The sequence below is a fragment of the Prionailurus bengalensis genome, chromosome D4, assembly GCF_016509475.1.
Source record: "Prionailurus bengalensis isolate Pbe53 chromosome D4, Fcat_Pben_1.1_paternal_pri, whole genome shotgun sequence".
Taxonomy (NCBI): Eukaryota; Metazoa; Chordata; class Mammalia; order Carnivora; family Felidae; genus Prionailurus; species Prionailurus bengalensis.
This window is the reverse complement of record NC_057359.1, coordinates 85,538,817-85,562,889: the sequence shown is the minus strand read 5'-3', so window position 1 is coordinate 85,562,889 and position 24,073 is coordinate 85,538,817. Positions and strand designations below refer to the sequence as shown.

Sequence of the window (24,073 nt, the reverse complement as noted above, 5' to 3'; positions counted from 1 at the left end):
CAATCTGCCCAGCTAAGTGAATTTCATGTTCGAAACTGACCTTAACAGTCTCCTCCTTAGAATCCTTCCATGGCTTCCAGTGGCCTCTAGAATAAAGGCCAGACTCCCCAGCACAGCCTTCAAGGCCCTGTATGATCTGACCTCTCCTCGCACCCCCCCCACGGCCCACTTCCAGGCCTTGCACATGCCGGTCCCTCTGCCCAAAAGCTGCTCCACTCCCTTTTCACCGGGATAATCCCTCTGTCCTCCGCGTGGACAGCTCTTCCTCCAGGAAGTCCTCCTCCATGCCACTCAGTCTGGGAGAGGGGCCCCGTTCCTGGGGTCTACAATGTTCCATGCTTCCTCCATCAGAGCCTTTACCAAATACTGCCAGGCACATGCCTCTCTGGACACTGAGCGCTTTGGGGACAGGGCTTGTCTGACTTGTGTCCTTAGTACCTGAGACAAGGACACAGTGGTCTCACAGTAAACACCAGAAAGAAGGGAGGAACCCCCAAGTGTGATCCTAGCTTCTATGTGAGACCGAGGCCTGAGAAGGGCTGGGGGGTGAAAGGAGTGCTGGAGAAAGTGCTGGCAAGAAGGCCACCCAGAGACTCCTGCGGCCGTCATCAGGCTGCCCCCACCGTCCACCATTGAAGAGCTGACAGCCCACAGGGCAGGCTCTGGCTCAGACTCCCTGGGTTCAGATCAGGCCTCGGGCTCTCCCCTCCTTTCCCCTAGGAGGCAGCAGCCCACGACACCAAATGATTCAGCCCCTGAGCAGTGGGGCCTGAGTCTAAACCTGCCACTTCCCAGCTGAGTGACCTCAGAGGAGCCTCTCTGTGCTCCAGTGTCCTCAGACACAATCTCATTAGACTTTAATAACAGCGATAGCAAAAATAACAAATGGCAGCTTCCATTTCTTCATTTGCTGGCAATCTTGATTTGGGTTTTTAGGCCGCCCAATTTATAGGTGAAGAAATCGAGGTTAAGTGGCAGAAAGTGACAGAAGCAAGTTTGGGACCACCAGCCTCTGAATCACACACTTATTCCTTTGAACCTCCAAGGTCATGGGCGCGACTGCGTTTTGTCACCAGTCACGTGTAGAGAATTACTAGGACCGCCGGGCTCGTCAGCCTCTAAGCCTGGAGCATCCTGGCCACAGCATCTCCTCCCATTACAAATGGTTTTCAAAATCTTCTCACGCCCACCTCCTCTTTGTATGCGTGCCCAGTCTCCCCAGGCCCCAGGAGTCCATCCCTCTTGCCTGTGTGTGAGCCCCAGGATGCTCTGCCCGCTTCCCATGTGACATGTGGGCAATGGGCTAGTGGGTGACAAGCAGTTGCCTGGAAGGGGAGTGTGGGGGCACTGGAGAGGGGCCGGGACTACAGTCAGACCTGGCTGTGATGTGCTGTGTGGCCTTGGGCAAGTTGCCTCCCACTTCTGAGCCTCGGTCTCGTTACTTGTAAATGGGAATGATAATCACATCTACCTCTCAGGCTTGTCATGGGGCTTCACACGGTGCGGTGCGTGTGACAAGCTTAGCCAGAGCCTGGCATGTAGCAGGTGCCAGGACTCTGAATAAGTCTGCTGAACTGCAGTGACCTCAGGAGAGTAGAGCCGGGGCCAGAGCTGGGAGGGGAGGGAATACTGTTCCTCTGAGCAGGCCACTGTCTTCCATGTCTCTGGGCCTAGTCTACACCCTCCTGATCTCACCTTCCCCAACTCTGTCCAAACATCCCCTACCTGGTGGAAGCTTTTCTGCCTTCCCAGGCAGCCTTCATTACCCCTTCCTCCAGGAAGCCCTCCCTAAGACTCTTCCCTCCATCACAGCCCTCCACCCACAGGATTATCCTCACCACTCCTGCCTTTCCCTGCTTCTGTTCACTGTGAGGCTAGAGCTCCAGCAAGATAGGACCAGCTGCATCACCTCCGTTCCCTGCTCCCTGTAAAGTGGGTGGAGGAGGGGGCAGAGGTGGGGGCTGGCTCCAAGGAGGTGGGTGAGAGGGGAGAGAAGGGGGCAAGTCAGGTTATGGAGGCCCAGAGGGGGTCGACTGGCCTTCCTAGGGTTTATTCTGTTAGAATTCTTTTCAATAACAAAAATACTAATGACCGCTACAGTAACGATAGCTGTATAGGACACATTTCTTTCCCTTGCTTTCTCTCTGTATTCTGAGCAACGAGCTTTGTGCTAAATGCTTTACACCCTCCTACCAGTAGTCCTTCCAATGACCTGGAGAGGAGAAATAGTTGTACCCATTTTACAGATGAGGAAACTGAGAATCAGAGAGATCAAGGGACTCATCCAAGACAGCAGCTCACAGACATGGCATTAGGGTGGGATGAGCCCGCACTCTGGGGTGCTGATGAACAAGGGACTGCTACAGTAGGTAGGCAACCGGAGATTGTGATGGGGATAGTCCCTGACCCCTACTAGGTGCCTGCTCCTGGCATCTGTCTTCCCTTGGCTAGACCCCATGCAGCTCAGCACCCCGGGGCCCATGTGGTTGCGTCTCCTCCACACCGCCTGCCCCCTTCATCATGAGCTCCAAGGGTAAGGCCCAATCCACCTTGTTCCCCAGGCCTCCCTAATGCCCGCACAGGACCCAACATGCAGGGGGCTCCACACATAACTCTGGAACGCCACCTTCGGAGACTGGCTCATCTAGGCTTCTCGACAGAACTCCATCACCACTGGGCAAGGAGCCATTCCTGGACTCCACCATGGAACTTTCTGGATGCCCCTCCACAGTCCATTCTGCCAGGGTCAGCAGCTTCTCCTCTGAGGTCCCCTGCCTGCTCTTCATCCCCAGACACACAGGGCTGTGACAGTCCTGTTCACTTTGGCCTCTCAGTGGCAGCCCAACCCTGCTTGCAGAAGGGGTCCTTCTGGTTGCATGGGTGGGCTGGGCTTCCTTCTTCCCTCCCTCCCTGCCTTCAGCACATATTGAACACTTACTTACCTGCGGCATTGTGAGCAGGAGCCACGGGAGGATAAGCATCTCGGAGGCCAGGGAGTGGAGTGGTCGAGCTAAGCTATGTGACCTTGGACAGCTGATTTCCCTTTCTGTGCCTCACTTTCCACATCTCTGACACGGGGATAATAACAGAGCCTGCCTGGCCGACTTGTATGGGCTTAATGAGATCATTCCAGTCCTTAACTCAGTGCCTACACAGTACAAAGAAATAAAAAATAAAACCCTTTACTTCCATCATGCTGTTGTAATTGTGTGCAGGGAGGACCACATTGGGAGCAGGCAGCCCTTTAGGAGCAGAGGGAGGGAGGGAAAGCGCTGGAGGGAAAATGTGCCGGTGGACCCCCACGACCTTTGCCCACTTGCTGCCTCCCAGAGGGTACTAATTTTGCCCCCAATCCCTCATTCTGGCCCCCATCGTAGACAGCCCAACCCCTACATCCTGGGGGTTCAGGGAGAGAAGAATCCTGGCCCAGCCACAGTCCACGCATGCTGTAATCCTGCCATCCATCCAGTAACCTCCCCCCCTCCCCCTGATGCCACTCCATGCCAGACAAAGTGCCAGGCTGCAGGAAGGCTGCGTGTGTCAAGACCGACAGACAACAACCACAGCTCATTCATTCATTCAGTACGTGCATGCCGAGCACCGACCAAGTAAGTACGAGGGCCTGTTCCAGTCCTGGGTGTACCTTGGGCAGAATTTCTCAGACCTCAGTGTACACAGATACCCCTGGAGGGGGGCAGCTAGGAATGAGGATTCATAGGCTTCACCCTAAGAGTTTGAGTCCTTCCACAGAGCTAGGAATCTGCATGTTTAATAAGCATTGCAAGACAGACTCAGGCTGGGAGGGGTGTGTAGTGGGGGAATACAGAACCAGAGAGATTTCATGAAACTGATGACTCTTACGCCAAACTTCAGAGGAAGAAGACTTTTCCAGAAGGACGATGGCATCCTGCGAATACATCCTGCACAACTGCCACGGCCTGAATAAGACCCAGACGTGGACAAATGTCTGAGCGTGTGGGGAACAGCAGATGAGCTAGCGTCTGAGCGCAGAGGACAAGGAGGCAGGGCCTGACTGAGGAAGCCCTGGAAGGCCAAGCTGAGAGCCAGGAGAAAGAAGCCATTTGAGAACAAGCCTCAGGCCAATGGTAGAGGGGGGAGGTCTCCTTAGCCCAGCAGGCCTGGTTCTAGCTTAAGGCACCCAGGCCTCCATTCCAAGCCCAGGCCCAGAGCCAGAGACTCAGGGACTGGAGATGGCTACATGATTCGCAGGGCCCAGCACAAAATGAAAATGCAGGGTACTTGTTCAGACCATATTAAGAATTTCAAGAGGGCAACAGCAGAGTATTAAACGAAGCACAGGGCCCTCCTGAGTGTGCAGTCCTCTGAGACTGCACAGGTCTCATGCCCATGAAACGAGACCTGTCAGCCATCCAGCCAAGGGGATCACCTTTGCTGGGACCAGCCCAGAGTGCTCAGGACCCCAAGGCCTTAGCCAGTCACCCCAGCTCCAATCCCCAGGTCTCTTGGACTCTCCCTTTGCCCCATCCCCTCCCCTCAACGCTCAGAGAACTGCTTGCTGACATTGCCTTGAGCCTGTCCCCTCCCAGCCCCTCCACTGCCCTCACCTCTGAGGAGGCAGCAGGAGGACCCTCCTGCCAGTCTCCGGTCTCCAATCCCACACATGTGCTGCCACTTTCAGTTCCATAAAGTGCCTCTCCTGTCCTGTCACCCACCTGTACAATAATCTTCGATGGCTCCCTTCTGCCCACAGGATAAAAGCCAAACTCTGTTGCATAGCTACAAGCCCCTGCCCCCTCTGCAACCCTGTATCCCAGCAGGCCCTAGGCAGCCTCTCCAGCCAGAATCACTGTCCCAGCCCACTTCCTCAGCCCACCAATTTAACCTCTAATATTCCTGCTTCCTGTGCCCCTACCTGGAATGCCCTTCCAAATCCTCTCAGCTCCCACCTCCCATCTCACAGACACCTGCCCAGGGAAACCCAGCACAGATTCTTGCTGTTCTGTGTTATTAACCAGATCCCTACCCACTGCCCTTCCCGCTAACAACAACAGCTCACAGCGACTGGTATGGCCCTTGTTCATGCACTGTTTCATTTAATCCTCAGGACAACCCTAGAAGCTAGGTTCTTTGAGTACCTCTGTTTTACCAATGAGGGAACAGAGGCTCAGAGAGGCCGAGGAACTTGCAAAGGGTTGCCCAGCTAGACAGAGGCTGAACCTGGTGTCTAGCCCAGCCAGTTGAGCCCCTCAGCTATTTCTCTACACTTTTCTTTCAATACTAAGCAAGCACCTATGAGGGATCATGCCCTGTCCTGGCCAAGGCATGGCTCAAACACAGAACTCTAGCAAAGGTTCTGCCTGGCACATGTAACCAAAGCCAGACACAGGCTCAGGCCCAACACAAAGGACTACGGGAGCATCCACAACAACATCAGCAAGAACCAAATACCTAATCTGAAGACATTACATCTGCTTTCTCTTTTCAATTCCATCATTGCCCTGAGGCTGTTGTTGGTCGTCAACAGCCTTTGAGAGAAGTGTGGCACAGAGAGGTAAAGCATCAAACCCAGGGTCACACAGCCAGATCAAACTCTGAACCGTGAGGTTCCAAAGCACCGGCATCTTTTCTCTGTCTACCTGGCTAAGAATCTTGGCCTCCCAAGCGATCAGTTCTTGGGCCACAAAATCAGAAAAGAGGTCAGCATATTCCAGGCATGGGGACTGAGCCGGCTTGATTTCTATTTAACTGTGCCCCCTCCCCCCACCTGCTTCGCCCAGGGGCTCTCTGAGGACAGGGTGGGCCTACCCCTTCCTAGCCCAGCTTAGCCAGGACCTGGCTGAGCAACTCCAAGTTCCCCAGATGGGTTTCTGGTAATTAGCTGCTCAGAGATGCACCAGTCTCTTACCCAACACCCCTCGTGACCCCCTGCCATGAGCACTCACCAAGTAGAGCACAGGCTTGGTTCCATGGTACTCCCTATGCCCCAGGGCAAGTTGTTTCCATTTACAAGTTCTTGTTATTACTATCATTGCTATCATTACTGTTATTTTAATTTAAATCTTCCACATTCAGGGAGATGTTTCTCTGCAGCCACGAGGGCATGTCTGTGGGAGGCTGGCACTTTGGTGACGGGCCTGAACTCTTGCCACGTGGGACGTGGGACGGCAGGACCAGTGGGCGGCCAGCTCCATCCTCCTTCAGGGGTCTGCCGCTGCTCACTTATCAGGCTGACATCCCACAGGGGGGCCGCCGCCCTGCCCGCCCCTCCGGCTCCAGGCCTGCCGACTGGAACCAGACCTGGACGGGTGGGCGGGCAGGGGCCTGTGGGAGGGGGCCAAGCCCTCACCACAGGCCCCTTTGCAGTTCAAAGTGACACACTGAGGCGCTGTCCCCTTCAAAGGGCAGACAGCGCCTGCCCTGAGCTGCTGTACCCGCAGGGCAGGGGTAAAGGTGGCCCTGTGAGGGCTGGTGAACTCCCGTCTACGGGTTGGGTCTGCTTCCCTGTGCCCTGTCCTGAGTAGGACACATACCAGCAGTATGCAATTGGGGGCGGGGGGAATCTCGTTCCCTCTCTGAACTTCCCTGCTGTCACTGTGTATTCGCAAAGCACTCAGAAGGCACTTGGGGACGGTCAGGCATGATGCTGACAATGCTGACAGTAGAGATGATGATTCAGTCTGAGAAACAACAGCCCAAAGCCAGAACACCTGAGCGTGATTCCCATCAGCCACTCGCTAGCTGTGTGACCCAGGGCAAGTCACTTAAGTTCTCTGTGCTTTGGTTTCCCTACCTATAAAACAGGGTTAGGAAGGGAGGCTGCCTCGTGCCAAGTAGCCACAGGCACACTCATCCCCTCAATGCCACAGTATGCCCACCTGATGTCAGGATAGCTGTTCGTTGTTCGGCCCAAGCGAGAGCCACGGAGAAGGTGATGGCATGGTTCAGGTGCTCCCCACCACCACCCCCGCTCCCAGGCTGAGGCTGAGAAGTCCTCAAGAGGACAAGTCTTCCCACCTACAGATGACAGCTCCGTGCTGGAGCAGCTCCCCCCACTAGCTGTGTGACTCCGGGTGTGTGGCTTTACCTCTCTGAGCCCCAGTTCTGTCACCTGGAAACCTAGGTAAACAATGGTCCTTTTGGGAGCACTCACTGCGATCTGGAGTGCCAAGGGCTTAGCCCCGAGCCTAGCCAAACATGTGCCCAATAGATGGTAGCTCTTATCATTGCTATCTTAAGCTATGTGACCTTGGGGAAATCAGGGCACGTCTCAGGTCAAGTTTCAATGCTGCAAAATGGGAAATGATACTAATAATGCCTGCCCCAGGGCAGTGAGAAAATTCAATGAGATAATTCCCATCAAACCCACAGGCAGTGTGCAATAAACACTGGCCATGAATTACGAGGCATTCATTCAACAAATAACATTCAGCTCTGGTGCCTGGCCACCACAGGACCCCGAACCCAGAAAGGGGCTAAAATCTGCCCTCTTAAAGGAGTGCGGGAAGTTCTCTCCTGACAGAATGCCTGGGCCCCAACTCTGGTTCCACTTACTAGCTGTGTGCCCTTGGGCAAGTCACTCAACTTCTCTGTGCCTCTGCTTCTCATCTAAGTAAATAATCACAACATCCATGTCACAGCGCCTTTAAAACCTGTGAAGTGCTGGGGATGCCTGGGTGGCTCAAGTCGGTTAAGCATCCGACTTCTGCTCAGGTCAAGATCTCGGGGTTGGTGGGTTCGAGCCCGGCATCGGGCTCTGTGCTGACGGTGTGGAGCCTGCTTCGGATTCTGTGTCTCCCTCTCTCTGCCCCTCTACCTCTTGCGCTCTGCCTCTCCCTCTCAAAAATAAATAAACATTAAAAAAAAACATTAAAAAAATTGTGAAGTGCTTAGAGCGGTGCCTGACAAACCATGAGCACTCAACGAGCATCAGCTGTGGTTATTATTGCCGCTGCTGCTGTTGTGTGCTCTCTGGGCCAGGCCTGCCCATCAGCAAGCCCCCTGCAGCCGGGCCCCCTTCTGCAGCTCAGAAACTCGGGAAGTGTCAGCTCCTGCGAGGCCGCCCGAGTATCCTGCAGAACGGAGGCTTCTGTGGGCTTCCTCTCTGGTCTGTTTCCCCAGCAGCTGGAACACTCAGAAAAAAGCTTCCAGCCTGCTGGGCTTGTCAAAGCAGGGCCAGCTTTACTAGAACCAGCTTTGGACGGTAATTTTGCGGTCATAACAACTATTTTCTTTACATACTGCTATAGAAAGGGGAACCCCCTGCTTTTTTTTTTTTTTAACCTAATTGAAGACACCATCAAGCGTAAATATGCTGGAGTTTTTAATAAAAAACATGATGGAGGAAAACATTCAAAGCTCAGTAATCAGAAGCCAGTCGAGTAGAGATGTCGCTCCCTCTCCCTACCCCCTTGGCTGTGCTCTGTGCGGGACTGGCTTTGGGGCTGGCAACTTTTAGACCTATGGCAAAAATAATGAACAGCAGTGAGGCTTGGAGATAGCCTGAAAAATATCCTGGAAAAGAAAAACATATGCCAAAGAGTGTGGTGTAAAAGTCATATTTCATGCCTGACTTTAGAGAATGTTAATAAGGATTAGAACCATACTCCAACAGAGCAACTATCAGTCAAGGCGGGGTAATTAATTTTGCTTCAGATCTCTGCTTGGGAAAATGAAAGCAGTAAGTGTTGTTTCACAGCACAGAGATTCCATCACACTAGAACAACCCAAAGAACTTCCAAAGCTGTGTCCTGATCCCAGCTGAAAGAAACCTGGCTGTTGCTGGCAGCCTCTGCTGGTCTGTCGCCGTGTCGATTTGGGGATCTTTTCCCAATGTTGACAATATCAAACTCTTTTTTTTTTTTTTTTTTAAATTTCAGGATTGGCTAATAAATATGATTAAGATAACACATCCCAAACCACATGTCCTCTGCTCAGCCTCCAACATGTGCAGTACAGATGTGTCTTCCGTGTACAGATGACCCAGCCAGTTGCTCCCCTGAGGCAGGGACCCTGGGAGACAGAACCCCGAGGGGTCCTGGCAGCCCACTGGCTCTCTCTGGCCCTGGCCAGGCTGCTGGCCTCCCCGTGACCCACTTTAGAGAGGAAGGGCTGAGCCCAGGGTGTCTGGAAGTCAGACACTAGAAGAACAGAGGAATGGATGGTGAGATGTGGCACTGTGCTCACCTGGCTCTTGTCCCTGCATGTCCCAATTTAGAAGATAAAATTCCCAAATTCTGCTATCCAGAAAGCTTCCCAACTCATTCCATCATGGAGACATGCCTGTTACCCCCCTCAGGAACCAGGGTTGAAGGGCCTTCCCCTCCCAGTGACCTCAGACTAGGGAAAAAAGAGTAAGCCAGTGGCAAAGCCAGAGTCTGGCAGAGGGTTCTAGAAAGAATTGTGGAGTTGCCACAGGGACCCCCTAACTTGGCAGTGGGCAGACTGGGGTTCCCGTCCCCCATTGTGCCACAACTGTGTGAGCTTTGAGGCAAATACTAGCCACACCTGGGCCTCAGTTTTCCCCTTTCTACAAGGATCCTGAAGAGCTCTTCATCTGGCACATGCTAAAGCAGCGCAAGGTATGGGTGGTGGGTATGTTCCTGGTGCGCCCACTCTGTGGTCACTGAGGAGGGCTCTTGGAGGTGGCAGAGAAAGCCAGGCCCTTGAAACAGGGCAGGGAAGCCTGGGCCTGTTTGTGTCGACAGCCAGCCAGTCTCCACCTCTCGGGAGAGGGGGCAGCAGTCTCAGACACAAGAGCCCCTCCCAGCCTGACCAAGCAGGGCCCTGGGTTAAGTAGGAGTGAGCCTCCCTCTTAGCTTTCCCCTGGGGCTAGGAGGGAGAAAGGAGTCCCTCAGAGTTAGCCAGGCCAGGCAGAAGGGCTCAAGTGGGCGGAGAAGGGAAGGGCATTCTACCACAGTGGTAGAATGAATGAATGAACGAATGAATGAATGAATGAGGGAGGTAGGGGTCTCCCACTTCCCTTACAGCAGGCAGGCTAGGGGTAGGGCACATCCCTGAGAAGAAGGTCCCTGGAAGAGGGGTACTATGACCTGGCTGAGCCCCAGCTGCCTGCAGGGCAGAGGCTGGAGGGTCTCCCTTCTGGACCAGAGGCTACTCAGGGTAGACACGGAGGGTCAGGCTCCTCCTAAGCTGGGTGGGGTCAGGACCACCTAGTGGAGGAACTCTGTCACCGGCCCCTCACCTCCTTTCAGCTGGGATAGGCTGAGCATTGACTGCCGCATTTCTGGCCCCCTGTTAAAGCTCAGGCACTGGTCTCCCCGGAATACCCCAGGCGTCTTCCCTGCCTAGCAGCCCAGGCCGGCGGGCCCAGGGCTCGGCCAGGCCGGGCTGATATGAACCATCTGCGTTGTCTTAGGCCGCCCCTCTGCCCACTGTCCCTCTGAACTCGGCCGGTTCCCGCGGGCCGTTTGATGCCTCGTAGGGTCACAGACCCCCGCACACAAATCACCGCCGAGGGGCTGGGGGTGGGGTGGAGGCGCTGAAACCTAATCCGCAAAGTTTGCTCTGCCGCCGGCTCGCTCCTTCCCTCGCTCACTCGACCACCCCCCCTTTCCAAACAAGGCTTATTTTTCTTGCCAAAAAACCAAAGTTGGTATCAAGTGTTTCGAGGGAGAAAGTGTCTCCCCCGCCCCAGCTCGGGAGGAAGGGCCGGAGCTGATGGCTGAGCACGGGATTGCAGAGAGGGCTTCGGGAGGGAACCCTCAGGAGGTGAGGTCCCAGCTCCCGGGTCTGTCAGTCCCCATGCTTAATGGTCACAGACCTGACTGTCTCTGACCCTGCCCTGTCCCCTTGGTCCCCCGCCCAGATACTACTCTCTCCTTCGTGGCTCTCCATCCCTGCGCGGCCAGAGATGGAAGCATCACTTCCTGCCCCTTCTCCCTCCCCATAAAACAGCCCTTGCCTGTCGCTTTTACGAGGTGACACCCTGCTTTCAGCCTGATCCTCCCGCACCGGAGCCTGGGCTCGGGAGGGAGGAGACTGTGAGCAGTCAGGCGTCTCCAGAGAGCTCCCAGGGCACACTGGGGTCCTTGCGTGACTGCCCCAGAGCACAGACTAAGAGCTTTAAAAGGAGGCCAAGGAGCTGGGTATGTTAGAGACAAATTCCTCCAAAGTCTCCTCTCCAGCTCCATTGACTCTGGGGCCTTCGATCTGAGATGCTAGAAAACTGGCCAGGAGGTAGCCGGCCTGGTCCTCTGGAGGGGTGCAGAGCGGAGCCCCGGGAGCACACAGGTTTCGTTTGCTGGGTGTTGGTTTTGCTTTTGGTTTTTTCAGCCGGTGCAGCGACCCGGAACCACGCCCGGGCCGTTTCTCCGACGCCCGCAGCTTCCGACTGTGCCCGGAGGTGGATGCCGGCGGCTAAAGTCCGCGCCCCGTCGCGCCCGCTGTGCGGACTGGAGTTCTAGTTGTCGGAGCAGGCAGCCCGGTCGGGGCAGGGCAGAGACGTCGAGGGGGCCGGTCGGCACACCCGACTGGGTCTGTGCGGCCGGGGCCGGGGGTGGGGGTGGGGGGCACAGGAAAGGTCTGTACACTGTGGGACAGGGGTGGCGGCAGCAGCGGTGGCGAGAATAAAGGCGCCACGGGCCCGGCGGAGAAGCGGGTTTCCGCGGGGGTCGAACAAAGGAATTCGCCCTCAGAAGAAAGGGGCCGAGCGAGCAGCCGGGAATGGTCAACCCCGGATACTCTCGCAGGAGTAAGAGCGTCTCGACATCAGTCCCAGGGATCCAACGAAATCCGCCCCGCGCAGGACCCCAGCCTGGCATCTCCATTCGGCCTCTCCCTTCTTGTCAATCCCGCTTTCATGGGGATGGTGGGTGTGCACCCCCCAGCGCCACCTTTCCTGGGAAGAGGGGACAGAGTGGCCCGTGCTTTCCGTCAGTGGAGGCAAAAAGTCTCCCCCCTCCCAATCGGCATCTTCTGGTCGTGGCGCCGTTGCCCCCATTTTCCAGAAGCTGACAATTGAGGCTCCCCAAAAGCCACCCCTTCCCCCACCCCTATTGCAACGCCTGGCCGGCTCGGGAGACCCAGGCGCCCTCGGAAACGAAAGTCGCCCCAGGGGCGACAGGCCGGAGCTCCCCTCCTCCCGCAGCCCTCGGAAGGGGTGGAGGGCACACGGTTGTAAGGTGCTCGGCTTCTTTTCTCTGCTTGACATGAATAAGGGGATTAGGACGGCAAGTTTCCGTCGTTCACTCCGTCGGACAAAGGGCCCCGCGGTTAGAGCGGCGCAGCCTCTGATTAAACAGACAGAGCCCTGTCACTCAGCACCAACCTAGGTACTTGTGTTCGTGACATAATCTTATTAGAAGATAAAACCAGCGAAATCCTTTTCATAATGAAAAGTTACATTTAATGGCTGGACTCACCCCCCAACCCCTCCCGACCCTTCCCCCCTCTTCCCGTTGCTGTTGGATATGGCTCGCCTGTAATTGGCATTTAAAGCACCAAGTCCGAGAGAAAAACGGGGTTTAGGGTTTTTGTAATCCCCCTAAACTGTCTTTGTTCGAAATCTCCACAGATACAAGTCTGTTAAGAGTAAATATTTGTGGATTGATACAACCACATTTCCCCCCCTACAAACCAAATCTGAAAAACCTCTGCCCTCCCGCCGTGCACGAAGGCCAGGGCGCAGGAGGGAGGGGGCTGGGCTCGGCCGGAGCGTCTGTATCGGGAACTCTGCGTTTGGGGTCGCCTCGCCGCCTCCAGGAGCTGAGGGACTCTGCACATTTCTCAGGCGGGAGAAAGGTCTTAGATTCTTTTTTCAATTTTCTGTGCTCTCGATAAACAAACCTCCCGAACCCGCTGCTTTTGGGCCTGCCCGAGGGGGTCGGCGGGAGGGCTTGGGGAGGGGCGAGGGCTTTGCTCAAATCCGAAAGAAAATGCAAACTCTCTCCACCGGCCTCGCTCCCTTCCAGTGGGTTTAAGTGGCTCCGAGAGGACTCGCTCCTCCTGGGTTGTGGAAGACCCCACCCGGCACGGCGCCCCAAGTCCAGCCTAGGAAAGCACCGGGAGCCACCAAGGGCCCCCGAAACACGAAGGAGTCCGAAGGTTGCAGCAGGGGCCCGGGTTCCCGGCTCCAGCCCAGCCCGTCCCAGGATCGGATTCCTTCATAAATCAGCGGCTGGGTGAAAGGGCTGCGCTTTAGAAAGGGCAGGACCGTGTGCGCGTATTAGAGCGCGCGGTTCCCAAATCCGGGCTAAACCCCTGGTGACACCGAAATTCATCAACCGCTGCTGGCGCCCGCGGCTCAGCTGAGGAGCCCCAGAGCCTAGGAGCTTGTGCACCGCGCTGCCCGACCTGGGGAATGAGAAGAACGAGGGGCAGGAACCCTCCAAGAGGTGGGCCTGGAGGAGGGCGCGGGTGGAGACCTCGGGAAGCCGCCCCGCCCGTGCGCGCCTCTGGCGGGGAAGGAAGCTCACCACCGGGGAAAGGCAGTTATTCTAACCTTTTTCCTTCTCTGGCAAGGGCTGGCCCTACACGGACATTCTAGTGCGAAGAGGGCAGTGACCCCCAACCCCAAGCCCTTCCAACCCTGCGGCAGTAACCGCCCCCACCCCCACACCTTTCAGGCTGGGTGCTCTAAGGAGAATCGCAGTTGCCCAGAGCAGAATCTGGGGCTTCAGGGAGAGTAGAACTTGAGGACTTAGGGACGCCATCAGCTTTGGGAGTTAGACCCACCTGGGAAAATTGTGCTACAGAGAAACTCTGGACCTGAGAGAAGTTACAACTCTCTCCACCTTGGTTTTCTCACCTATCCAGGGACCTAGAGCAATAAAGGTCAGTACACATCGCAGCACTCAAGAAATGTTCGTTCCTTTTCTTTCTAGATGGACTACTTCAGCCTGCCCCTCTGAGGTCAAGAAGGCTCTGCTCCTGGGAGTTCACAGCTACACTGGCCATGTTCAAGAGTAGGCTGGCTAAAGGCAGGAGGACCTATGTGCCTCAGTAGCAATGGGGAGCCATCCAGAGGCTGCTGCCTGCCTGCCTGCCTGCCTCCAAGGACCAGTTTCTGACAGCCAGACCTGTCCCATTACCTTTTCAAGGGAAAAATTCAAACCACAGGCCACAGACCTGGGTAAGGAGCAGGAGGAGGGTGGGCTAGGCCACTCTGGGAGGCCTGTTTAGGAGGCTACACTCTCTGGGCCTGCTCTGAAAGGCAGACAATGCATTCCTGCCAGGCAGGGCGTCTCCAGCTCACTTCCCAGGCAGGCAGGCAGGCAGGCAGGAAGGAAATATACATTGACTGAGTGCCCAATGCAGGCTGGCACCTTTGGGTTTGTTTCACTTTATCCCCAGAGGTTGATTCCCTTTATCCTGTGAGATTGTAATTATCACCCCTGTTTCACAGAGGAGGAAACTGAGGCTCAAGAAGAGCCTTACCTAAAGGTCTTTGGCTTGTGTCACAAGAACCAGAGACATTCTGGATCCCCGACCTGGACTTGCAATTTTGTACTTTGAGAAAGTGTGAGAAAATGTGCCCCACCCAGGAGGCTCTCCATTCTCAGGAGGTGGCTCCCAGAGCACCTTGGTCCTCTCCATCTCCACAGGCTCGGGCAGCTCCAGGCCTGGGCGGGCGCCCAGACCCCGACAGCCCCGTAACTATGGCGATTCAGGAATCACATGACAACAGTCACGGAGTCCCGGAGGAAACCAGGAGGTGGGAGAAGGGGGAAGAGCAGTCACACCCAGCTTGTCCTGACCCACGGCTCCTGCTTCTCTCCCCATCACTGCTTCGCCAGCACCCAACAGAGGTGCCGGGGGGGGGGGGGGGGGGTTGGGGTAAGGGGAATCCTGGGCATCCGGCGGTCCAGCATGCTATCTCAGCTTTCTGCATCTAGCTGGCAGCTCGGGGGTCTCCTCACGCCTGCCAGCCCCGGTGGGCACCTCTGTTGCTCCCAGCAGCCCTCAGAACCCTCCCCGGCTGGCAGCCACCTCACAGTTCCCAGGGAAACCTCTTAAGCACGGGCCGCCAGGAAGCAAACATCTTTGTTTCTTCTGGAACCAAACTCCAGGAACTAGGTTTTTCCTTCAGCAACACTTCCCCCAGTTCACCAAGTGCAGGGCCAGCCAGGTGCTCTGCCATCAGCCAGCACACTCGGTCCGGGGGCCAGTCTGAGCCAGGCTCCCGATGGAGACAAAGCCCCCCCCCACCCCCCGCCCCATGTACTCACATATCCCCCGGACCCCTGTACTCCCCACAACCCCCCTTCAGGGCCCCAGGGTTGACAGGGCAGGTCCAGTGGCTGCCAGTCAAGAAGCCAAACAGAAATGGATACAATATTGCCCCGGGAATAACAAAGGAAGGGCCCTCGCAGAAATTTATTTGTTCTGATCAGGCGAAGCAAAGGTAAAGGGCAGTGAGGAAGTGCTGTCAGCCAGGCCTGAAACCCAAGAAAGTTGCCATTCGGAGCACAGTGGCCCCTTATACCCCACTACTCCACAAGGCCGCAGTAGTTAAAGCAAACACAGGCCCTTCACTGCCCCGTCAGTTACACCTTCCCCCCAAAATTACACAAACCTTGAAAGATTTTTCTGAGAGAAGATGGATGCTTCGGGAGACTTGAGGTCAAGGCTAGGCTGTTTAAAGTATATTATTAACAAATAAACATTTACTGCAAAAAAAAGAGAAAAACCCTATAGGCCACCGGGGAACCAAATCATGTTGCTTTTGGCTTCAAATGACAGGAGACATTTATGACATGAATGGAGAACACCAGCCGGTCGATGAAATGGCAAACGTCTGCCACTTTGCTTCCTCTGCCTTCGTGAATCAACTTTTTCAAATATGGTTTTCAGCCTTACCCTCCCCTCACTACCACCGCCTCCCCACTTCTGACTGCAGTAGCAATAAATATATATAATTTTGGTTTTGCTCTCTGCTGCCATCAGCACAGAATCTGGGAGATGGAGAGGGCTGGGTCAGCCAGAAAGCCAAGGGTTTTGGGTCCTCCTGCACCCCCAACTGACTGACAGCTCACACGGGCTCCTTGGATGAGTGGACCATCCCTTTCTTCCTCCCTCCCTTGAAGCTGAGGCCTGATTGCGGTGTCCAACGAATTGGAAGTTATAACTCATGTCGCTGAGTGTATCCTCCAGTCCTCAGCCTAACGCCAAAGTAGGACTGGGATCCCCCCCCCCCATTCTGTTTTAAAACCCTCATGGCCACAGGACAGAGGAAATTCCCTGGGCAAGAACTGCCAGCCCATCATGGACAGAACAGACCTCTGTGGGCTGGAGGATCCTTCTGACCACCTGAGCTGGTGTTTCTCTACCTTTTAAACCTCATCTTCTGAGAAAGGTACAGATCCCTAGATCTCTTCCCCTCACGTTCCCCCCCCACCCTGCTTTCTGAATCACCCCCTCATCCTCAGAGATGTCAGCACCCCCCCCCCGCCATTTGAATCACAAAAAAACAGTAAGCACGAAGGGTTTTCCAAATATGAAATTATACTTCTGTGTAGGATTTTCCAAGCTGTACTCAGACTCTAGAGATTCCAGTTGCTCCCCAGTGGAAAGATCTTCGCTCTGGACCAACTTCCACTCCCTCTCACGCACCCCTGCCCCAAAGAGAAACAGGCCAGAACACCAGGCTCATCCCGATACCTGCCCTTCCCGATCGATCGTGCACAGGTGGCATTTGTTCTGATCTCTACAATCAGTTTTTCTGCCTCTCTGGAGGTCGTGAGGACGATACTGGATCCCATGGAGTCTGGAACACTTCCTGCAGCCTCACCAGATACCTCGTACTATCCTTCCAACCACCCCGGGATGTTGTATCATCACTCCTAATTTGCTGATGGAGAACCTGGGGCTCAGAGACAGGTCGTCACTTGGCTAAGATCACACGGCTGCTGAATGGTGGGGCTGGCAGGTGAATCCAGTTCTGTCTCAGAACCTAGAGTTCTTTTCATCACTGAAGGAGTGTTGGCCCTCACAGTGCCCCACTCAGGCAAAGGGAGCGATTTTCCCAGGGGTGCTCCTCATCTTCCCTGCACAGAGAGGTTCTCGGCAAGCCTACCATGCCAGCTGCACCTTTCTCTGGCATGGAACACAGAGGCAGTTTGGTATGTCTTCGGCGACAAGACATTCTTGCCACACTGATGGTGATAATAGCGACAACAATAATTTCCAGAGTATTAACAACATGCCAGGCAAGATGCCAGGTCCTTTGGGGCATGTTATCTCGAATCCTTATTAGAATCCTTTCTCCCAGGTGGATATGTCCCCACTTTACAGAAGCGGCTCAGGTAGATGCCAGGACTGTGTGGCCCTAAGCCTGGCTCCAAGGGGCAGGACGGGAGGGAGCTGAGGGTCGACAGTCACATACCCCAGAGGAAATCCTCACAGCCTTCTTCTCCTACTCAAGAAAAATCCTGCAAATAAATTAGGCTGCGTTAGCCCAGAGCCTGGGGAATACAGGGTGAGCCAGGAGTCAGCTATGAATAATGCCTCCGTTCAGCAGCAGATGACCGCAGCTTCAGGAAGCCCTTTGCTTACTCTTCTACCTGCAATCAGGGTGCTGGCGGGGGGGGGGGTGTTAAGTGGGGGGTGCCTTCCCAAGGGCCAGAGGGTCCCCACACTCGGGCTGACACGGTGAGCCCTTCGGCCCTTGAAGCCCCAGGAAGGACACTACCGAGGCCTTTTTATACGGCAAAGCGCTGGCTTTGCCTTCCGAGCAGACCCATTTCCAGGACAGGCCCTCTACCTCAGGGTGTGGGCCGGGATGTCTGCCGCTCCGGGTTAGATGCATGGGGGCCATGCCAGCTGGGATGCCTACTGGTAGAGGAGGTGCTGCTGGTAACTGGCACCCCGCAGTAAGGCCTACAGGAGTCCTTCCAAGCTGGGAGAAAGAGCGGGCAGAAAAGGCTGGAGCCTGACTTTGCTCTCCCTAGGCTGTGCCACACCCCTACTGTGCCAGTGCTGGGGCTCTGAGGAGAGGTGAGCCTCCCTGGAAGGCCTTTCCCGGTGTAAACACTTCCAAGGAGAGGAATGCGCTGGGAAGAGCCAGGTTGGGCCACTGGAGCTGCAGCCAGCTGGGGTGGATTTACCAAAAAACAAAACAAAACAAAACAACCCACCCCAGGACTCAGTTTTTTCTGAAACTCCAAGTCTCGCTGCTCCCCCTTCCGCGAGTGGGCGCATCCTACCTGGGCAGGGGAGCCCAAGGGGACCCTCGCAGGCTCAGCGGAGCCCTGTAACTCTGTGTGCCGAGAGGCGAGGCCGCCCGGGCAGGCCCGGCCGGCGGAAGGGCGCCGCCAGCCCAGGACGCCGAGGTGGGAGCGTGGCCCGAGCAGGAGCGCCGCGTCCTCCGGCGCGCGCAGGCTCCCGCTCGCACACCAACGAATCTCGGGTCGCCCGGCCTGGGAGCTGTCTTACAAGCGATTAGACTCCATTTTGTGACAGATTTTTGGACTCTCCCACCGACCCTCCCCCCTTCCGGAGCCTCCTCCAGGAATTCGCCACCTCCTCAGGATAGAAACGCTTTCCAGACGAGCGACAGACGGCAAGAAAGGGGACTTACATAATTCTACTTGGCCAAAGCCACCAAGAAAAAAAAAATGGGGCGCGGGGGGGCATTATGTTGTCATTAAAAAAAAAATTTTTTTTTCATGTGTTCTCAGGAGGAGGAAGGAGAGAGAGGTGTCCGTGATTTTGCGTTTGGAGGCCCCGTTTCCTCCCGGCTTCTAACCTGGTTTTCTGTCGGAGAAGGAGCTCCGGCTGCCGAGGGGCCAGAGCCTCGGGCGCAAAACGATCCGACGCCCCCCCCCCCCGTTTTTAAAGAAAGAGCCCTCCAGAAAACACGTACGGAGAAAAAGTAAACTTTTCGAGTTACGCGTGAAATTGCCCAAATGCCGTGGCCCGCGCGCTCTGTTGCATCCGTCCAGGACGTGCGGGTGCATTTTAGCAAATAGTATTAAATGTGCCCGAACGTCAATTAATCACCCCCGTGGTGCGTAAAATAACGTTGCGCTTCTGGGTGTCCCGGATCTTGAAAACAAATCGAAAGGAAAAAGAAACGCTTAATAAAAATAGCAACCTCTTTCTATGACCGAACCCCGCAGCTCCTCACCGGGCGAAGACATATTTTTCAAAAGTTACTGGGGGGCGGGGGATGGTGTGTTAATTTCCCTATACCGCTGACACACAGGCTGCACAAAATCGAGAAGGCACGTTTCTGCGCCCCCTTGCCTGGATTCTCGTCTTAAAAGCATTTACGCACAGATGCAATAAATACGCATCTGCGATCCTCAAAGGAAAAAAATAAATCGTGAAACACACTTTTATTGTGCAAAGAACATCGCTTCCCCAGTGAGCCCCTGCCTGCCTCGCTGCACTGGCTCTCCCTGAGAAACGCTGAGGCGAGACCCGCCCGGGGTATTTGTCCACGGGATTGTCTTGATAACAACCCCTCCTCAGCCCCCAACTGGCCGGCCTAGTGCAGATACCTAATTGGCCTTATTGGAAGAAAGAGGGGGCGAGGGAGGAGGAGGGCACCGTGAGGGGCGTGAATAATGCCCGCCTGGAGGCTGCCGCCTAGCTGGACCCAGGCTCGGAACTCGGGACCTGCGGTTCGCCCAGCACCAAAATTCCCCCGCAAACACATCCCGACTGCATTGAAGCATCCAGCTCTCCGGCTCCTTGTTTCTTTTTTAAACAAATATACTTTCAACAAAGCCATTGCAACTGTTTAATTGTTTTGTAAAATTAGGAGGTGGACCGCTCTGCTCTAAGGGAACATCCTGCTCAAATCTTGTGACTTTAGAGTTCTGTGCTCCGAAAAACCAGGGGGCATCATCTCCTTGTTTTAAACACAAGCTTCATAAAGGATTGAGGGGGAGCGGAAGAGACCTGGCAGATATGTATAAGAGGCTGCAAAGGGTCCTTCCAGTATGTTTAAAAAAAAAAAAAAATCCCCCAAATCTGCACAAATGCCTTGGAGGGCCATTTCCAGTTTCCTCGGCCTCCTGCCCCCACATGTTGAGTCATCCAGGCCGGTGGCGGAGCTGGAAGAAGCACTGCCACAGCTGAGCTAAGGGTCAGGTAGGAAGAGGTGCAGGCCAGCAGGAGATAGGTAGGCTGGAGGCTGGTGAGCCCTGCCCCTCACCCAGACCAAAGCCCCCAACCATATCCACCTCAAACTACTTTCCCCATTTTATTTGTGCTGGTCTATGCCTGCCTGTGGTAGAGCTGACTGGCGGCCACACTTTCTCCCGGAACTGGAATCCTATCAGTCCAGGCACAGCACAAACCCGACCAACGGCAATGTGCCTGATTTGGGGTGCTCCAGACAGAGAGAGAGAGAGAGGTCTCGGCTGGACTCTGGGATCAGCAAAAAAAGTTGCCTCTCTGAAATGTACCCCAATTCCTGTCGGCAGAGCCCCCAGTGGACAAGAAGAGCAAGGTGCAAAGAGCAGGTCCTCTTGGACCTCCAGACCAGGGGAGCACAGCCAGGTTAGGCACTGCTGTGGGACTCAGCCAGAACCTTTCAGAGTAAGGACCTAATACCTTCTTCAGGGCTCTGGCTTGCAGCCCGCTATTTCTAGGTCTCAGCCAAGCAGCTAGAGAGATGGAGAAGGGGCACCCCAGCCGCTCCACTTCCCATCGGGGCCTGGAATTAGGAACAGTCCTTGGGCAGCTAGGGAGGCTGCAATCATCACAGGCATTGGTTAGCCTAACCTTTTCCTGGAAGCTTGGGCACACACAGCCCCTTCTGAGCCCCGAACCATCTGAGAGCCTACCCATCCTGCACGCCCATCTAAAAGGGTCTTCCAGACCTCACTAGAAAGTTCTCGAAGGCACCCACACTGGTCTCCACAATGCCTCCCTGGGGATCCCCACACCCCCTTTTCGTCTGTTGCTCCTCTCTGCCTCCCTCCTAATCACACTGCCAGGCACAAAAACCAGAGGGTCAAAAGAAAAAGCCTGCTTTTACTCTTAACTGTCCCAGCACCTTGCAAGCCAAATCCATAGTCCCAGCTAAAAACAAAAGTCAGTAGGTAGGGCTCAACCCATAGTCTCTGGACTCAACCCCGAGGCTTAGGCTATGCCAGGGCAGAGCAGACCACCCCCTTCTCCAACACAAACACTCTGCAAGAAAGAAGGCCTGCTGGGGAAGGCTGACTTGGGCAGTCCTTCACCATCTGCCCCCCCCCCATCCCCGACCTTCCAGGAGCCCCAGATTGTGGTTTGCCACCTCTTGAGGTCCTCTTCCCAGACAGCTTCTTCAGCCAGCAGGAATTTTAAGTGAAAAATTCCCGCATGGAACGGTTTGAAGAGAATGGACACCCTTTTCTATCAGGGACTAAAAGTACAACAGGCAGCAAGGTAGGAAGGAGGCATCCCCAGCTGCCCGGGGAGTTCAGCACCCCCCTTCCCAACTCCACTTGCTTGCTCCAGGAATCCGAACCCCCCATAAAACCCTACTTTTGGGAAGCATACCGCCAAGGCCTGGCTCCCTAAAGCACTGTTTTCGTTTGGAAATCAATTCTTGGTCCCCAGTTTAGGCCTTGGTGGGGTCAGGCCCTGTCCCTGGACGGAGGGATGGTATCCCCTAGTTGGCCAAGGGCCTTGTCCTGTACCCCAACCAGTACAGGTTTCCGGACAAAAGATGGCAACCAGGGACCGCCGCAAGCTCCCGGCCACCCCACCAGTGGCGGCCAGGCTGGGACCGTTCGTCCCTGCCGGGAGACACGCAGCCTGCGCAGCCCTCGGAGCTGACGGGCCCAGCGGCGCGCAGAGCCAGCAGTTGGGCTGACACGGGCCTGGCCTGGCAGTGGGGGCAGCCGGGCTCGAGTGCCGGGCGGCGGCGGGGAAGGAGGAGGACGAGAGGCGCTTACTGTTGGTAGTCTTGTTTGCAGTACAGTTTCCGATCCCGGAAGTAGCAGCTGGTGGTGAGGGCTTGCTGACACGCCGCGCACTGCAAACACTCCTCGTGCCAGGACGATTCGTTGACTCGCATCAGGAAGCGGTCGGAGATGGGCCGCTGGCAGCCCTCGCAGACGGCGGGATGCGGGCAGTCGGAGCCTGCAGCGCACAGGGCAAGAGCCGGGCCGTCAGCGCCGACCAGCCTGGCGTCCCGGCCGCGCGGTGCCCACAGCCAGGGCCCCAAGCGCGAAGGCAACCCGGGAGCGCCGCCCGCCGCCTGCGCTCCCCCGGCCGCCGCACCGGGGGCCGGGCAGCCTCCGCTGGTTCGTCCCAGCCCGCGGACTCCCTCGCGGAGAGGCCGCGGGTCTCGAGCCTTGGCTCGGCGCTGCAACTCTCCCTTCCTCCGGAGATCCAGCGCTTGGTGTTACTACATACGAGAACCCGGCAAGGCGCGGGGTAGCCGGCTGGGACCGAGGCAGGCGAAGTGAGGTTGGGGCGCTTGCTGGCTGACACGCCCCACGGTGGCATTCATGGTCTTCTGCCCCCAATCTCCCCAAAACCCAGGTGGCCCAAGGGACATTTTTCTTTTAGAGGCGCCTTCCATCAAGCAGCCTGGCACCACTCCCAAGCTTGCTAAGGTGACTACTTGGGTCTTCCATCACCCTTGCCGACCGCCTCCTGCCCCCTCGGGAGTGGCAGCTCCAGCACCAAGGCCCAGTGAGGATGGTGGGTGGCAGCTGGAGCTGTCCTGGCCTCCCTCCTCCTAGGTGGTGCTCCTGCAAATCTCTGTCCCTCCAGCATGCCTGTTTAGGGGTGCCTGTTGCCCCTCTAGCGATCACGGCAGGAGTCTAGTCTGTGTCCCCCGCACCCCCATGTCCTGCAAAACATTTCCTTATTCCGTTGGTCTAGACGCCTGTGTCCACCTCGGGAGGATGCCCCTGTCCCCTGCCCATGACCACTCGGGCGTTCTGACCCCGCACTCACCCAGCAGCACCCCCAGAGTGGCGGGCCCGGGGCGCAGGGCGTGCTCCTCCATCTTGATGCCGTCCAGCATCTTGGCGCAGTCCGTCTGCCCGCGGGGGAAGCACCTCTCCAGCGACTCGGGACCTGTTGCTATATCCATGGGACGCGGGGCGCGCCGCGGGCCCCGCCGGCCAGGGTGCTCGCCGGCCCGCCCGCCTGCCCGCTCGCCGCCGCCGCCGCCGCCCCGGAGCCGGGGAGGCGCGGCCCCCGCGGGGTTGGGGCTGCGGCTGGGGCCGCCGGCCGCCCCCGGCGAGCGTGGAGCGCCGACGCGCTGGCCCCGGGCCCCGGCGTCGTGCGGGCGGGCCCGGGCGGCTGCAGTCCGCGCCGCGTTCTCCCGGGCACTCGCAGCCACGCGCGCCGGCTCCTCTGTCACCTGCTTGTCAGCCCCGGAGCCGGGCTGCGGCGGCGGCGGCAGACGGAGCCGCGGGGAGGAGACGGCGGCGGCGGCGGCGGCGGAGGCGGCGGGCGGGGGAGGGGGCGGGGGTGCAGGGGCGGCCCCGCGGGCTGGGGGGGCGCGGGCGGCGCAGCGGGGTCCCGGGCGGGGCGCAGCGGGCCGCGGGGCTCCAGGCGCGCTCCCCGCACTACTCCAGTGCCATGGTGCGCCCGAGGAGCCGCTGGGTTTAGAGATGGGGCAGGCGGCGGAGGGATACTACGGCCGGGAGCCGCCTCACCCCTCCTCAAACTTCCTGACATTTGAACTCATTGGTGCGCCTCGTATCCCTGCGCCGGGATGAGCCGGCGGCTCCACGTCAAATAGTGCCGTCGCCGCCCCCCCACCCCCCGCGGGAGGGCTCCCCGCGCCCCCAGCTTGCGCCCCGCTCCGCGCCTGGCCTGGAGCGCGGGCCCCCGGCGCCCCAGCCAGGCCGAGCGCCCGCTGGCCTTTTGCAGAAGTTTGGGTCACCTTCGAAACGAATCCTTCTGCCCCACCCCTTTGAAAAATTGATTTGGGAGTTGGGGAATGAAGGCTTTCTTTTTTTCTTTCTCGCTTTCTTTATTATTAATATTTTGTAAAGCTTCAGCGCTAAGCGGAGTGGCCCCATGCGAGGCCAGACTGCGCGGACGGCGGGGAGCGCAGCGGCTCCACCAGGGGAAGGCGCCGGCCGGGAGTGGCCGCCTGGGGACCCCGTCTGTCGGCCGAGGTAGGTCGCTCCGGGCTGAGTTGGCGTCCCCTGGGCGGCGGCGCCTTCCC

General features: G+C 56.8%; 1 protein-coding gene across 2 annotated transcripts in view; it reads right to left on the bottom strand.

Moving 5' to 3' along the window:
- Window positions 1-23,035, bottom strand: part of LMX1B (LIM homeobox transcription factor 1 beta) — an 80,802-nt gene extending 57,767 nt beyond the window's left edge. Inside the window, exons 1-2 of one of the 2 annotated variants that reach the window (XM_043567369.1) lie at window positions 22,846-23,035; window positions 21,834-22,020 (exon numbers count right to left, since the gene is read on the bottom strand). In XM_043567369.1, the coding sequence (XP_043423304.1) occupies window positions 21,834-22,020; window positions 22,846-22,984 (326 nt within the window). In that variant the 5' untranslated portion in view covers window positions 22,985-23,035. The remainder of the gene's footprint in view (window positions 1-21,833; window positions 22,021-22,845) is intronic. The other variant, XM_043567370.1, reaches the window with a different exon arrangement.
- Between the last annotated feature and the right edge of the window lie 1,038 nt (window positions 23,036-24,073).